At 39.3% G+C, this 16023-nt stretch overlaps 1 protein-coding gene across 2 annotated transcripts; it reads left to right on the forward strand.

Moving 5' to 3' along the window:
- The first annotated feature begins 1838 nt into the window (after nt 1-1838).
- On the forward strand, nt 1839-14675 carry LOC129709950 (serine/arginine-rich splicing factor 10-like). 2 transcript variants are annotated; one of them, XM_055656658.1, is made up of 6 exons: nt 1839-1999; nt 4851-4955; nt 10863-10966; nt 11599-11770; nt 11853-11912; nt 12879-14675. In XM_055656658.1, exons 1-6 carry the CDS (start codon nt 1935-1937, stop codon nt 13099-13101), a joined length of 729 nt encoding a protein of 242 aa, XP_055512633.1. In that variant the 5' UTR covers nt 1839-1934; the 3' UTR covers nt 13102-14675. The 2 variants fall into 2 exon arrangements, with proteins under 2 accessions (XP_055512633.1, XP_055512634.1); XM_055656659.1 differs by having other exon boundaries at nt 1841-1999; nt 12674-13021.
- The last annotated feature ends 1348 nt before the right edge of the window (nt 14676-16023 follow it).

The raw sequence follows: 16023 nt of genomic DNA on the forward strand, positions 1-16023 counted from the left end.
TCTTTTTCCTGTGCCCCACCTGGGTGTAATCTGTGCTATGTTCTCCCTTTTCCCTTTCCACCCATATTCCTTCCTCCGGCTTCATATTTTGTGACGCTTTTTTCTTTATCACACTTTTTTTCTATTCATCTCTGACCTTTGTCCAACTATCTGCCAATCAATACCCCCACACCTGTACAGTCGAACACTTGCCAGATTTTGTCCCCATCCCCTCTCCTCCAGCTTTCTTCCCCCTACTACAATCAGCCTGAAGAAGAGTCCCGACCCAAGATGTCGCCTGATCGCTGAGTTACTACAGCACTTTGCGTTTTGGTGAGCAAGGTTCAGACCTTAGTGTACACATGTTTTTCTGCACTGAATGAAGTGTCATCAATGGATTACCCTAGAGATCTAGAATGCAATTACTTCTTCCTCAGTTCTTAAGGGATTTAAGCTTTCAGCTTCCTCATTTACATTGATGGCGTTGGTTTGATATTCCAGTCAGAGACATGAATTCCCTGCTGACTTCTTGCAAGTTTTATATTCTCCCCCTGATATCTTTCTGCGTTTAGTCTAACATCTCATAATTTTAGGCCCCTGAAGTACTTTTCATGTTTCAGATGCAATATGATGCAGGATAATGGTCGTCCCCAATCAATAACCCGTGCCTGCCTTCCCCCCATATCCCTTGATTCCACCAGCCCCTACAGCTCTATCTAACTCCCTCTTAAAGCCATCCAGTGATTTGGCCTCCACTGTCCTCTGTGACAGGGAATTCCACAAATTCACAACTCTCTGGGTGAAAAAGTGTTTTCTTACCTCAGTCTTAAATGGCCTCCCCTTTAATCTAAGACTGTGTGGCCCCTGGTTCTGGACTCGCCCAACATTGGGAACATTTTTCCTGCATCTAGCTTGTCCAGTCCTTTTATATATTTTTATGTTTCTACGTGTGCGATATCCTGTGGAGGGCCTTCTCCTGGTCCAAGCTGACTAGGCATAAATCTACGTCTTTCCTGCACATAGGCAATGGTATCTCAGACTCGGCAGTGGCAGGCTGTCTGTGATGTTCTTGCCAGGTACAGCACAGGTTTGGTCCAGAGCAGACTTGACCTGGTTGGCGATGGCCTTCGACAGGTCGGGTCTTGTCCAGCACTGTGTGTGTGTGTCCAGCCCTGTGTGTGTGTCCAGCCCTGTGTGTGTGTGTGTGTCCAGCCCTGTGTGTGTGTGTGTGTCCACACTATAGTAGACTACACTATAACAGCCCTGTGTGTGTGTGTGTGTGTCCAGCCCTGTGTGTGTGTGTGTGTGTGTGTCCAGCACTGTGTGTGTGTCCAGCCCTGTGTGTGTGTGTGTGTGTGTGTCCAGCCCTGTGTGTGTGTGTGTGTGTGTGTATGTGTGTCCAGCCGTGTGTGTGTGTGTCCTTCGCTGGTACACAAAAAAGCTGGAGAAACTCAGCGGGTGCAGCAGCATCTATGGAGCGAAGGAAATAGGCAACGTTTCGGGCCGAAACCCCTCTTCAGACAAGTGTCTTTCGCTGTCAGTCTGTCAGCCAGTCCCTGGTGTCTGCGAGCTTTTAAACTCCTATGTTCGTGACGTTGCATGATGGCGATCGCTGGCGAGACCGCGGGCTGTAAATAGGCGGCGAGGAGAGCGGGAGGAGCGGCAGTGGAGTGTCGGCGCCGGCAACAACAACAACAGCGGCAACAGCGGCGGGAGCGGACAGCCTGGAGTCTCAGTCTCCGTCTCCATCTCCTCACCAAATGGCGGCCGGTCCGAGCCTCACCTCCTGCACCAAGATGGCGGCGGCCACCCGCCCGCAAGCCGCGCTCCCATTTGTCGGCGCGCCGCTGTGACGCGCCTGCCTTCTAGTGGGTTCCATGCGGCGGGAGGGCTGAGGCGCGTGCGCACTGACCCCCTGTCCCGTCCCGTCCCGTCCCGTCCCGCTCGGTGCCGCCATGTCTCGGTACGCCCGTCCGCCCAATAGTTCCCTCTTCGTTAGGAATGTGGGCGACTGCACCAGGTGAGGGGGGAGAGGGGGATGTGAGGGTCGGGGTGTGGGCGCGGGTACCGCGGGGGAGAGGGAGAGGGAGGGAGGGAGGGGGGTGTGTGTGTCTCCCACCCCCACCCCCACACCATGAGGCGCCGCCACCGCAAGGCCGCAGCCTCGGCGCCCCTTGTCCCCGGGCCAGGATGGGCAGCGTCCAGCCCCAGGGCCCACGGTGTTTCCTGCAGGTCCAGGCGGGGCTCCGGGACCGGGGGGGAGGGGGGTGAGTGTGTACCCCCAGCCCCATGTTAACTACCCTGGCAGGGAGGGCTCTCCGTCACCTCCTCTCTCTGGAGCTGTGGGCATTAGGGGCCGAGAATAAAGAGCGCGGTTAAAGTAGGACGTCCCTGGTCTGGTGGTTTGGAATTGGAGGGATTTTATCTGCATTGTGGTCTACATCGGCTGCATGAAGTGCACGTTTCGGTATTAACCTGATCTCCCTCCAAAAAATGTACCAAAGAATATCTGCAATTTAAAATGTTAACTTTTTCGAAAAATAAACATCTTGTGGTTTTAAAAGTTTTTGAAATATGAGGATTAGAGGGTGTATTTTAGGGGAAAAAATTCCATATTTTCATTTTAATGTAAATTTATTTAGTGTTTAGTATATTTGCAGATCTGTCAATGGGAGTGTGGAAGGTCCTCTTTCTTAAATTATTGAATTGTATATCAATCTTTGGTCATGTTATTATGTTCATTTTAGATTTGGGACCACAATTTAAAAAGTACAAATGTTGGATTTTAGAAATGCTGATGTTTATCTTAAAGGTGTATAGCTTTGGTTAATTGTTCCAAAAGACAAATGTGTATCATATTAAAAAGGTCTATGTAAAGGTTTTGCATACTACAGCACCTAAAATTCTCCATTATTTGACAACTAAGGGGAACGCAGCTCTTATCATGCAACATGAATGACTATTAATCTAAGAACCTTGTTTTTTGGATATAACCATGTTAACAAATTGGGAGAAGCATGATTATAATTATCATAAATTTTGCAAAACGTTAAAAATTGAATTTAACACCGTGAAAATGTTTAGTTTAGTGTCAGCACTCTTTAAATTTATGTAACTAGGCTTTTAGCATGTTCCAAATCATGTGGCTCTCTATGCCCCATTAATGCTTCCTTTTTAAAGCTTCAGTGAAGGGAAAATATGCATTATTTGTGGGTATCCTATCCTTTGGGTGGTTTTTCGGGATGGAGTGCACTAATAGGAATCAAATAGATCATAGTTGATCCAACTTTGTACAAAACCGATCTGTAGAAGGATGCGTGTGTTACATGTGTGTGCAGTAGAATCCTGATCTGGATGTGCTGCAGCTCCCCAACTGGTATTTGGTACCTTTATTGGGAGTAAAAGCTTAAAGAAAGTTTTGTTTTGGTTTATCCTTGCAGTAACCCTTTTCAGATTGGATTTAACATCAAAGATGCTTAATGTTCCTTAATGTGTTAATTCTATTTTTTTTATTTATTTTTTTTAAGTCCAATGGGTTGAAAGGGAAGTTTTTAAAATTTAGTTGTGCTGAATAGTAATTAGTTTCAAGCAAAACCTAGAACTGCAGATGCTGGAGGGTTGAAATAAATACAGCGAGAACGCGTGTAGCAAGTTTGACCGCATCCGATGAAAGGGAAAAAGTTCATATTTCCGATCGGTGATTCTTCAACTTTTAATTCAAGCTTGTTGCCTCAAAGAACAGCTTGCTGGGTATTTAGATATTATGAACGTTTGGAATTACTGCTCAGTAGATACTTTATAGTAAAAGTTTAAAAGGCTATTTGGGTAGTTCTGCTATAACGTGTTTCCATAACATGAGGTGGATATAATGCAACAATTAATTTGTATTATGCATGCTGAAATTGTTATGGTGTGATATTTTCCAAGTTCTTAAAATAATCAGACATTGTTGTCCCTTAGAATATAACTGCACTGCAGGAAATTGCCAGGAATCACTTCTATTGACACCTGTACAATGATACTTTGCTCAAATATGTATTATATAGCATTCACTATTTTTGCATGCAGTGACAAAAATCATAGTAATTTTTTTTCTGAAAATTCTACAGAGAAAAATAATTGGGTCTGAAACTGAAACTCCCCCTCCTTCCCATTGACATAATTCTTTTTATGACACCACTTTCTATAGCACACGGTTTCTTAGGAAAGCAGCTATCGCGTTATCGCAGAACTACCTGTAGTGTTCGATGGAATATTAATAAAATGCCCAAATATATCCCACAGAGAGCTTCAGATCATCTATGCAGATAAATAGAACCCAATTGCTGGATTAGGTGACATGTATGGCTATTCCTTTGTTCCATTTATGGTATAATGAGCTATCAATGTATGCACCTACACAGTTAACGTTAATCACTGCAACTAGTCATGCCTAATTAAGATTGCTGATTAAACAATTGAAATCTGGCACAAATTTCAATGATACAAGATAAATTTGGACATTTAGTTCCAGATGGTTCAGGAAGGACCATATAGCTAGAAAAAGCAATATTCAGGTGTCAAATTATTTAGACCTCAAAATGCTTGGGGTAAATTGATAAATCCAGCAGAACCGTTAATCTACCGTTAAACCAGCATTAAAGCAATATAATTGAAAATGGCTCGAGCCTTTCACTCACCTGAAAACCAGCAAATTGACTGGTTCTATTCCTCTCATAATTTTCGCGTTGATTTGATGTTCCAAAATTTGAGATGATAAAATAATCTCCTTCCAGATGGTTTAATATCAATGAGGTTTTTGGACTCTTCAGCACGTGCACAAAGGGCAATTCATATTACAAATCAACTATATCATTTTTATGGTACTTTAGGCCTGAGGATTTACGTCGTGAATTTGGTCGCTATGGCCCAATAGTAGATGTTTACGTTCCCCTTGACTTCTACACTCGACGTCCAAGAGGATTTGCATATATACAATATCCTTTCTTCAATTCTCCTAAATGAGCGAAGCAGAGATACTAAATCTTTTTGGTTTGATGCATTTGAATGTCTTATTATTTTAGTTTCGTAAAGTGTTATTCCTTTGGAAATTGGTGGAGATAAGATACTATGTTGGGGTGTGTGTGCAATCATGTATACAGGCTCCATTGTTTACAGCGGGCATATTCATGCATTCTCGATTTTCCCATGTATGTGATGGTTGCTGTAATCAGTATGGGTATGTGTGAATGGAAATATGTCATGGCCGATTTTGAAGTATCTACAGATAAATTTAAAAACAATGTCATTTTCTTTGTAACTTAACACCTATACAATCTAATTGAAGGAACATTGATTTTGCATCACAGGAGCAGATATGTACTCCATATGTTCCTTGCATATAATATGGGTTAATAATTTTTAATTAATATTGCTAGCAAATGTGTGATCCCATTTGCCCTGATTGTCTGTTCCTTGAACCTCATAAACATAGCTTAAATATGTGAATCTAAATGAATAGGCGCCGATTTTAATGTAATTCACAAGAATCATACAATTTATTTCCACATAGTGGAACTTTAGTTATTTCACACTGAAAATAGGTTTTAATTGCTAAGATTATTAAAACGGGTCTAAATCCAATTTTAAACTCTTAACCAAATTTGAAATTGAAATTTACTGATTAATCTGACACCATCAGAACTTTGGGGTGAACAGGCAGGTTTTTGCAGAACTATTGGGTATTACTGCTATTGATATAAATTCTTTAAACTTTTTTAAAATGTTGTACAATGGTATATTCTTCCAGTGAGCTTAAAGGAAAATTGGGCGTGGAGCTCAGTGGGCTTAAAGGGAACATGAGGCATGGGGATACAGTCATTGGTCACAAGTGATGGGAGCAGAATTAGGCTATTCGGCCCATGAAGCCTACTCCGCCATTCAATCATGGCTGAACTATCTCCTTCCTAAACCCATTCTCCTGCCTTCTCCCCAGAACCTCTGACACACGTACCAATCAAGAATCTATCTATCGCCGTCTTAAAAATTGACTTGGCTTCCAGCCTTCTATGGCAAAGAATTCTGCAGATTCACCGCCATTCTTCCATCTCCTTCCTAACGGAATGTCCTTTAATTCTGAGGCTATGACATCTATCCTAGACTCTCCCACTAGTGGAACCATTCCATCCAAGTCTTTTACTATTCATTAAGTTTCAATGAGTCGAGTCAGAGTCATTGAGTCAAGCTTCAATACAGTGAGACAGATGCCGAATGATTAGGATATCTCTTGAATGTTTCTAAAAGAGCATTTCAATTGACAGTTTCGATGGTTTACCTGAAATATTGATAAAAGGCCAGTTCATAATTGAATGTAGTCTATTTAATTGTGGAAATCGAGAGAAATAAATGCTCAGTACCAGGAATCAGAACTGATTACTTGGTGGCATTTATCAGTTTACTGGAAAAGGTGTGGGATTGCATGTTTCGAATGTGGAATGGCATGTTGTGCATTTCATTTGAGACCTGAATTGAATTGAACACATTCAATCCAGTTTTTAGTTGCTCAGCTGCAACGTACTACAACTCATTGTAGCAACTAATGCTGGTGCATCCTTCAGCAGAGTTTTTCCAAGTACTGTCTGCCTTTGTTCTTTAAAATGTTACCATTGTGGATTTGCCGAGTGGCAGCAAAGTAACGTTGCCATTATTGTGATGTGCTGACATAGCTAGATGTTGAGGATAGATGTTTAAACGAACATGGAAAGGACCATACAAGCAGATTGTTTTGGTTGTGATAATGTTGAGCTTTATATAGAAATTGGATCCACCCAGACAGTAGGTTCTTTTAAGGCTTTGAGAGTTGAGTTGCTCTGCTTTTTGAGAAATATTCAGCGTTTGACCTGGAGCAAGTATGGCATTTGTCACAGATCCCGTTGAGCTCTAGTTGATATTGAGCCCAATGGGGGTTTATTGTGGAATTTCTCTTGAGTGCCATGCCAATGGTTATACTTGCCGTTAACAGCTCAGATCAGTTTTTGCATTGAGGATTAAACAGAGAAATTCTTTCAGTGCTTCTAGATCATGCAAATCAGCCTAAAGAAAAGGTGCAAGGAGCAGAAATAGCCCCTTTAGATACATGAAGTCCATAGCTTAGTGATTTAAGTGCTTGCATTAGTGTATGCCTCTACCACTCACTACCCCAGACAGGACATGCCAGATTCCAGCCCATGTTTGTGTTAAATAATTTCCTGTAAATGTCCTACCACTTATTTATAATCATCTTGGTGCAAAGTATGTCACTAATGTGAAGAATTTCTTTTTTTTTTTTACTGCTACAACTGTTCAAATATAGTTTTAAAAGAAACTCAATTTGGCCTTGGTGGAATCTATAATGAGCATTAGTGAGTATTGTTAATTGTATTGCTTTTATTTATTAGGTTTTTGGATGATGGTCTCGAGGCTGACTGGGCCTTAATTTTACAGTTTAGAGTGCCATGGTTTTTGTCACCAGGCCATAGTTGAGGGTGTTAACAAGCTTCATTTACCAATGTGGAATTGTTAATGAACATCCTAGCTATAGACACTGCAAATAATGGTATCCGCAAAGTTTGGGTTATATTATGGCCCATTCTATATTCCATTAAAGCATTATTTTTCTATTCAGCAGGGAAACTAAAATTGTGATAATAAAATTCAAATTGACAAATCTAAAGTATTTTGCAGTACAATGGATTTGTATTATTTCCCTTGGCAGCACCAACCATGTTGCAAGACAACAAATGGTGTGGTGTGCAGTACAGGCTAGCTGTGCGTAATCAGAGTTCGTTAGAATGTAGCTACTGCGTGAACATTTTAGTCTCGAGCTGTTTTAAAGTACCTGACACTTCAATTTTACTGCCCAGAAAACCTTGGCACATATATCATTCATCTTGTGTTACTCTGTGCTAATCATGTTGCATTCATTCTGGGTTGTATGCATGGGTAATATTAGTCCAATGTTGTATATAATGGTTATTTAGATTTAAAACTCACTTTCTAGGTTACAAAAGGCTAAAATATCTATTACTGTGCCTCTGAAATAAAGCAATTTTCTGCTAATTGTTTTGAATTCAAAGAAATTCATCCCTAGCAAGTTCTCCTTTGGATTAATGGGCACAATTTTTTATTTTGAATACATTTGCATCCTTGCACGTTTGAATGTGAACATGGGATGTGCTTAATATACCATTAATAAATTATGGGATCTAAATAGGATTACCTCTGGAGTTTCTTGTCTCCTAAAACATCAATTCGTTTAACTTTGTCATTGTTCTAGTGCATTGATATTATGTGCTGTGAACTAGGTGCAAATGCAAAGTGAAAAATGAAAATTCTTCTTCCTACAATTATACATAATTTTATTTCAGAAAATATATTTTAGCATGCACTTTCATTAACATTGAGATTGAATTAACGTTTTGAAAATTCAAAACTAAAATGGCAGATTACACTGTTTTGGGAGGTTTTTCTTTGGGGGAAGATGACCTTAAACTAATCTAATGAATTATATTTTACGAAATATTATATTGTTATGACTGCTAAAATGTTTACGGCAGCTGACAAACTAAATTAGAATTAAATATTTTTGGCATCTTGGAACCTATATCTTTTTCACGCAGTTAAATAATTATTTTTTTTGTACACCAGTCCTGTGGACATCATAATTTTGAAAATTTGAACAAATTAGAGCTTCTTCCATTTCCTTAATTTTTTTGCTTCAAGTTTGATTTAAAGTCTGATTATATAAATCACTTTATTTGCCTAAAGTCTGCTTTAGTATTTAAAAAATTAAATGCAGACCTAATCTACAGTTGATTTCATTTTGAATTCATGACATGTTAGGTCATCTGGCTAATAATTTTTCATTTTTAATGAAATAATATAGTAGGAAAACTAAAATCCAGTAACATTGAGTAAAAGTGTGGGGAGAAACTGATCTTGCTGGGGAAAAAAGTAAAATGTTGCATTCCCTATTACTAATTCCAATCATGGTAAGTATTCTTAGATAGCCATTAAAGTACAGTCAGTTGAAGGTGTGTGTTTTTAATGTTCATTGCATATAACTTGGGTATTAAAATACTACATTCATAGATGTTAGTTTGCTCTAAATCCTGTGACTAGCAGGACTTGGTTGGAAGCTTAGAGCTGTTGATATGTTTCCACATAATGTAAACGTATTGTACTGATTTGTGTGGCTTGTGTTCTATTGTTATCATGGTGGTTGTAGGAACTGCTAGTGCTGGTTTGTATTGCACACCAGTATTACTTTTTCTAACAACTTTTTCTATTTATATGCCACTGTAAGTACTTAACCATAAGTTTGAATAATGAAAAATATGATGGGTAGATTTAAGTTGTTTGTAAAATGTACCTGCTGGTGACTTTTGTGGCTAGTTTTGGAGGTAGTCAAAAAATGATTTCAAACCCTGCATGTTTGTCTCTTTATACCCATCCCCTGACATAATTTTTTTGTTGTTGTTGCCTCAGAAATTTTAAAGCATTCCGCTGTAACTGGCGATCCCACAAAGAGTATGAAAGAGCCTTTAGATAGAAATCCAAGCATAAGACAAGCAGACAAGCCAAAGACCTCTTAAGGATCAGGCTTGAAGAAAAGAGAGGGAGGGTGAAAAAGATTAAAGCTTGAAGAGGGAAAAGTCAAGGCCTCGATTTGTCCGCAATTGGAAAAAGGTTGTTTTGTCAAAGTCAAGTGTCTTATTTGGGCCAGCGCCTCATGTCAAGTCCTTCTGGCAAGCACTTAAAGAGTTAAAGGTCAAGCTGACGGTGCAAGGTCAAGTTTACAGCCAAATTTAAGGTAACCGGCAAAGTCCTGATATTGTATCCTACTGTAGTGAAAACAATTAATTCGCTCTTTAAATGTTTTGATTGTGATTTTTACAAACTTAAATGATCCTTATGTAATACAAATCTGTAAAACGTTTAATTCATAATTCATAGTCTCAGTATTGCTGCTGATAAATTCTTTTTTTTAATTTTCATTTGTTATATTTGTTTGTAATGTTTGCAACCATTTATTTTTCCAACTACATTGGCTTGACAGGAGATGATGGGTTTAAATGCTCTTGTGATGAGTCCATTTTCCATCATGTGCTTCCAAAAATAAAATTCCTGTCAATTAATGCTCCCCCTTTTTAAAAAAAAAAAAAAAAAAAAAGTGTATTTTTGGATTTCTCAAGCTTGAGTAGTTTTGTTTCTGTTTAAAGCTATTTAACTGCCACTCCTTAATCAACTAGGTGCTGCAAAACTATAATTGCGAGTGCCATTGTGACTTGACCTAGTAAATGTAAAGCAGAGTTGGCATTCATTGGTGGATGCCTGCAACCTGTCAGCACCTGTATATTGTGGGAGGCATTTGCCTTCTGGGCAGGGTTTTATCCCCTTGTGTGATCACTACCGTGGCACATGACTGGTGTTTCCCTGGTCCAAGATGCATTTTACTGCAGTGAAGCTGTTTTGATGCTTTGACCAGCAGTGTATTATTGTTTTATATTTATAACTTACTTAATTTTGTTTGCATAATTTTGCTAAATCTAATTAATGAAGACAAACAGTGGTGATTGGATACAGCCTGACAATTAATTTGGGATGTAATATTGTAGATTAGTTTTGATTTTATCGTTTAGATGTAATTGATATAACAATTTTGATTCATTGTAAAATTAGTAAACTTGTATGTGTATTTTAAGGAATAGACCGATAATGGAACTTTAGCATCTTATGCAATTTTATTTAAGAACTAGCTTTCTAGATTTTTGGCAAAGCATTGTTGTGGCTGAAAATGTGTATTAAAGATTGTAGGATTTGTTCGCAACCTGTGAAAGTGAAAAGCCCCCTTAACAGCTTAGCATGTTTGAAGATGTTCGTGATGCAGAAGATGCACTCCACAACCTGGACAGAAAGTGGGTGTGTGGCCGGCAAATTGAGATCCAGTTTGCCCAAGGTGATCGAAAAAGTAAGTATAATTCAAATGAAAGATTAAAATTAATGTGGCCTCCTTTACGTTGGCGAGACCAAGCATAGCTTAGGCAGCTGTTTCACTGAAAGCTTGTATTCTGCGTCCTCCAAGGCCTGCTAGCTCTCCTTCCCACTCCCATATCAACCTTTTTGTCCTGGGCCTCCATTGCCAGTGAGGCCACTAAAAATGGAAAGCATGGCACTTCGTGGTCTGCTTGAGAAGCCCACAATCCACAGACATTTCAAGTATACCCCAACCCATCCCTGCCCTAGTACGCGCACATTTCTCCTGCGTCTATCATACATCGTCTGCACATTTGCTCCTGACCAGCTGAGTTCCACCAGGAATTTGTTTGCTCAAATTGAATGTATTTTTGAATTTAAATTTGAACTTTCTGCTATGCAAGGTCGCAAGAGGGGGTAAAAACACCTCCATGCCTTCTAGTCCTCCTTGTTTCATCTAAATCTCTTTCCAGCATAGTAATTTCTGAAAGTTGTGCTTTTAAGTTTTTTACATGTTTTTCATGTTTATTTGAGGCAAAAATGTATTGCACGTCATAGACGGTAAGACTTTTTGATTCTTTATTTCTGACCTTGCATTTCTGCAAATCCTGACTTGAATAATTCCAGCACCTGGTCAGATGAAGTCAAAGGAACGAAGGTCCTCGCGAAGCTCACCTCGCTATGATCGTTACGATGACTATGATCGGAGGAGGCGGTCCAGAAGTCGCAGCTATGACCGGAGGAGGTCACGAAGTCGTTCATATGATCGCAGTCACAGGAGGTCTGACAGCCCGAAAAAGTAGGTGGTAATGACAACATTGTGCTTGACCCAAATTCAATGGAATCGCTTTCAGTTGTTTAACTGTGTCTCTTGTTGCTAGCTCACGGAGCAGATCCAGTGGAAAGCGCAGACGCAGCCGCAGTAACTCCTTCAATGACAGGTATGGGCAAGTGGACTGCATTGACTGCTACACATGTTTCTGTTAAAGTTTCTAGATTTAACAACTTAGCACTGTTAAGTAACTACATTAATCAGTGAGGTCTTTAACTTACCTAGCCTGAATAAGTTGGGTGTACAGTAAGCTAGAGACTGAACTTGTGAGAACTCAATCAACATTGGATCACATTGAAACTGTTGTAAAAGAGTGCAGTAGGGAAGGATAGCCATGTTTCTGCATTAACCAGAGAGTCGTGTTCTTGTATCCTGGCAATCAGCACCAAAGGACCAAGAAATTGGTTTAAAGTGGCTGAGTAAACATGAGTTCACTGGTGAGACATTAAAATTTTTGCTTGGATGTAGAAAAGACTAGTGAGGGTAAATGTAAATGCAATGTATATTTTGCTAATAGAGAAAGAACAAGGCAGGGGTATTAATAACTGCTTCAAGTTGGTCTTCGCAGGAGAAGTGAGACAGGGTCTGCTAGACATATTAGCCAACCATGGCATGAGTAACAATCAGAAATTAATGTTGGTTAAAAAATAAAGCAGTTAAGTTGGTGAGCTTTAGAGCTAATAAACAAGTTATCATGTGGGTCTGAGTCCTTGTGTATACTTTAGGCCAAGGTAAATGTCTAATGAGTAGAGGCTTGTGGGACAAAATGCCGAAAATTGGAAATGTAATGTTGGATCAACATTCTCGTATTTTATTTAGTCTGAAGAAGGGTCCTGACCTGAAATGTCATCTGTCTGTCCCCCTCCACAGATATGACTGACCCTCTGAATTCCTCCAGCACTTTGTCTTTTGCTCAAGCCAATTATGTTGTTGAATAGTGTGAAGAGGCCACAGAATGAAAATGAAGATGCTGGAAATTGCTATTTTACCTACTTGCAGGAATGATTACATTTCAGTGCTTTAGTCACCAATTTTGAAAGATGCTCTAGAAATGTAATTCCATCTTTTCCCTTAGGCATAGACGTCGGCACCGTTCTTACACCAGATCAAGATCCAGGTCGAGGTCAAGATCTAGATCACGATCCAGGTCTAAATCAGTATCAAGATCAAAATCAGCATCCAGAAAGGAATCGAAGACACGATCACAATCAAGATCATGTACCCACTCGAGATCGGGGTCTAGGTCTAAATCCAGGTCGATGAGTGCCCACAAGTCTGACAGTCACCATGAAGACTGAAACAGTGGAATGGCATCCATTTTCAGCTTCCATTTGTGCTTCTTTTTTTTTATTTTATTTTTTTCTGGGGGGGGGGGGGGGGGGGGGGGGGGGGGGGGGGGGGGGGGGGGGGGGGGGGGGGGTCTTGTAGATGTTAAGAGAAGGTGGGTACTGTTTTATGACTACAAGAAAATCTAGTGTGAAAGACTAATTTGTTGAAGGTGCTTGAAAGATTTCAGCCACGATTTTAAACCGAATGGTGCAGTAACTACAACTAGTTAATTAAAGTCCCGTTAACATTGGTATTATTCATTAGTTCATTGAAACTCTTTCACAATTTTGCTTTTAGGCAATTTTAGAGTTTGATCAATGACTATGCTGTGTTGTTTTTTTTTAAATAAAGCAGTGCCCTCTAAACTGTGCAACGAAACATACTAAATTGTTTTTGCAGTTAATATTCAATTGGATTAATAAAACTGCTGGTACAAATCAAACTGTGTGAATTAGAAATTTGTAAAGGCTGTTAACAAGTCACGAACAGTGCTGTATTCATTAACATAATGAGAATTTTATTATATCTTTCAATTTGTTGCCTGAAGTTCAATTTCAGGAATCACTTTGCTTGACTGATCACTTTAAGCACAATCAGAAAGTTGCAGCAATTTGCTGTCCAGACTCTTGTTCCGTTTGTGTGCATTGATGCAATGCAGTGATCGGGCATGCTTCCTGTAATATTGATTTGTGTATTTTGCATGACTGCTTTTTGTTTCATTCTTGGCTGTAAAGATAATTTGCTAACATTGTTGCAGAAACTACATTTATTTGAATGTAAGAAAACTACAGAAACTGGAGAATTTAGGCTTACTGAACAGCTGAGAAAGTGATCAAAAAACTTATTTTCTTTCATGTAGAAGCTTGTAAAAAAAGGGATTTTTATACTGTCTTTTTAATAAAAGCCGTTTGTAACAGTTCATCTATAGTATAAATGTTTTCAGTTAAGCTTTAAAATACCAAGTTGTGTAGCTTTTTGCATGGATAGAAAGATGTGACATTTTAAATGGTATTGATCTTTCAGGGCGTGTTGCTTTGAAGTACAAGTAACAGTCGTATAATCTAAAGAATTTGCATTTGGGGCCCGAGAAGTCACATTTACCCATTCACATTGGGAGAAACGAAACTGGGTGAAAATTGGCGCAAGTGGCCTGATCAGCTGCCGTAACTTGCAGATGTATCAAATTGAGGCTCTACAACTACAAGTTGCTGGTTATCCTTTTAATTTGTGCCATTTTAGGGATCTGGCCAGGATATATACAGACTGCCTTGCCTTTTGAGGCCTGGTTTGATTCCTGTCTTGACAACCAGATTTTTGTGCTTGTGAAGGCCACAAATACAGACTATGCTTTTCATTACTTTTTTAGAGTTTGGTTTAAGATATGCAGTACAAAAACTCTCCTTGTAAACTTAGCACAGGTTCAGAATTGAAGCTAACGACATCTTGAGTTTTGGGGACAACTTGTGTAAGTCGTACTCATTCTTTTTGTTCATAGCTGACTGTAACTTCATTTGTAAATAAACCTCTGCTGTATAATAAAGCACCTGCAGGATCTGTTTCTTTTTTCCTCCTTTGCTGCAGCATGTTATGGCTTGTGCAGCGTAAGAGGCACCTTAGCTGATGGAGCCTATACCAGCTCTTAACAGGACTAGTTTATTTTCTTCCAATTACTTATTAGATAATTTATCTTCCATATTGTTATCCACTATCATAATATCATATGGTCAATGTATTTCCTATCACAAATGTCCTATGCATGATGTCTGCTAATCTTTGTTTGTTATTATTCTGTTCTAATGCTGTTCACTGTTCAGACAACCCCTTTCATAACCACCTGACTATCAAGGTGAATAATCCCAAGTTTCTACATTTAAATACAGTGGCGTAGGAAAGTGGTGATGCTCAATTGGAATTATTCTATAATGTTCACAGCAGGAATAGGTAAGACGTCCCAGAAGTTGCTATTGGGGTTTAAGATAAAGAGACTGCAGATGCATTGCGTCATGTTGCTGTTACAAAACCACTTTTCTAGATTGGATCCCATTTGCGACTTTGTCATCTAACCAATATTATCACTAAGAACCACCAAGTCTGTGCAGGAATGATTGTTAAAAATACAGAACAAAAAGCAGGTGGTCTAGTAAAAACCACATTGAACCCTGCACCAAATGTCTTAAGTACTCAACCTTTACTACCTTATCATGAAGCTTTCAGCTCACTAAATTCCATAACGTACATCAAATACCTTGCCTGTATCAGAAATCTTACTTTCAAATATCAGCTTGCACGATCTTCCCAAGCTGACAGCCATAGAATCGTAGTGTGATAGTGTGGAAACAGGCCCTTTGGCCCAACATGTCCCCACCATCCTGCGTTTGGTCTATATCCCTCCAAACCTGTCTTATCCATGTACCTGTCGTAACTATTTCTTAAATGTTGGGATAGTGCCTGCCTCAACTACCTCCTCTGGCAGTTTGTTCCATACATTCACCACCCTTTGTGTTAGTCCTGTTAGTTATATCATTCGTTAATTTTCCCATTTCCAGAGTTAAACTGACTTTTATTTACAACTTTAACCTTTCTTGCCCATTTCTGAAGAACCCTGCAACATTAGTTAAGTCTATTCCCCGCCTGTATGACTAATCTTTGTTAAACACCTTTTTCCTAAGAATACTGCAAAGTCTGGGTTTGCTATTTCCTAAGAACATTAAAATTAATTGAACCTGCTACTTTCTTATATTAATAATATATACATATTTTCCTCAACATTCCTTCTGGCTATAGAATAGCCAATGTATAATTCCTCTCCAGTTTAAACCCACAAATTAACAATCTGAAAGTCCAGGAATTTCAGTTCATTCATTATCTTTATGGGGCTACCGGAATCAAGG

The sequence above is a fragment of the Leucoraja erinacea genome, chromosome 26, assembly GCF_028641065.1.
Source record: "Leucoraja erinacea ecotype New England chromosome 26, Leri_hhj_1, whole genome shotgun sequence".
Taxonomy (NCBI): domain Eukaryota; kingdom Metazoa; phylum Chordata; class Chondrichthyes; order Rajiformes; family Rajidae; genus Leucoraja; species Leucoraja erinaceus.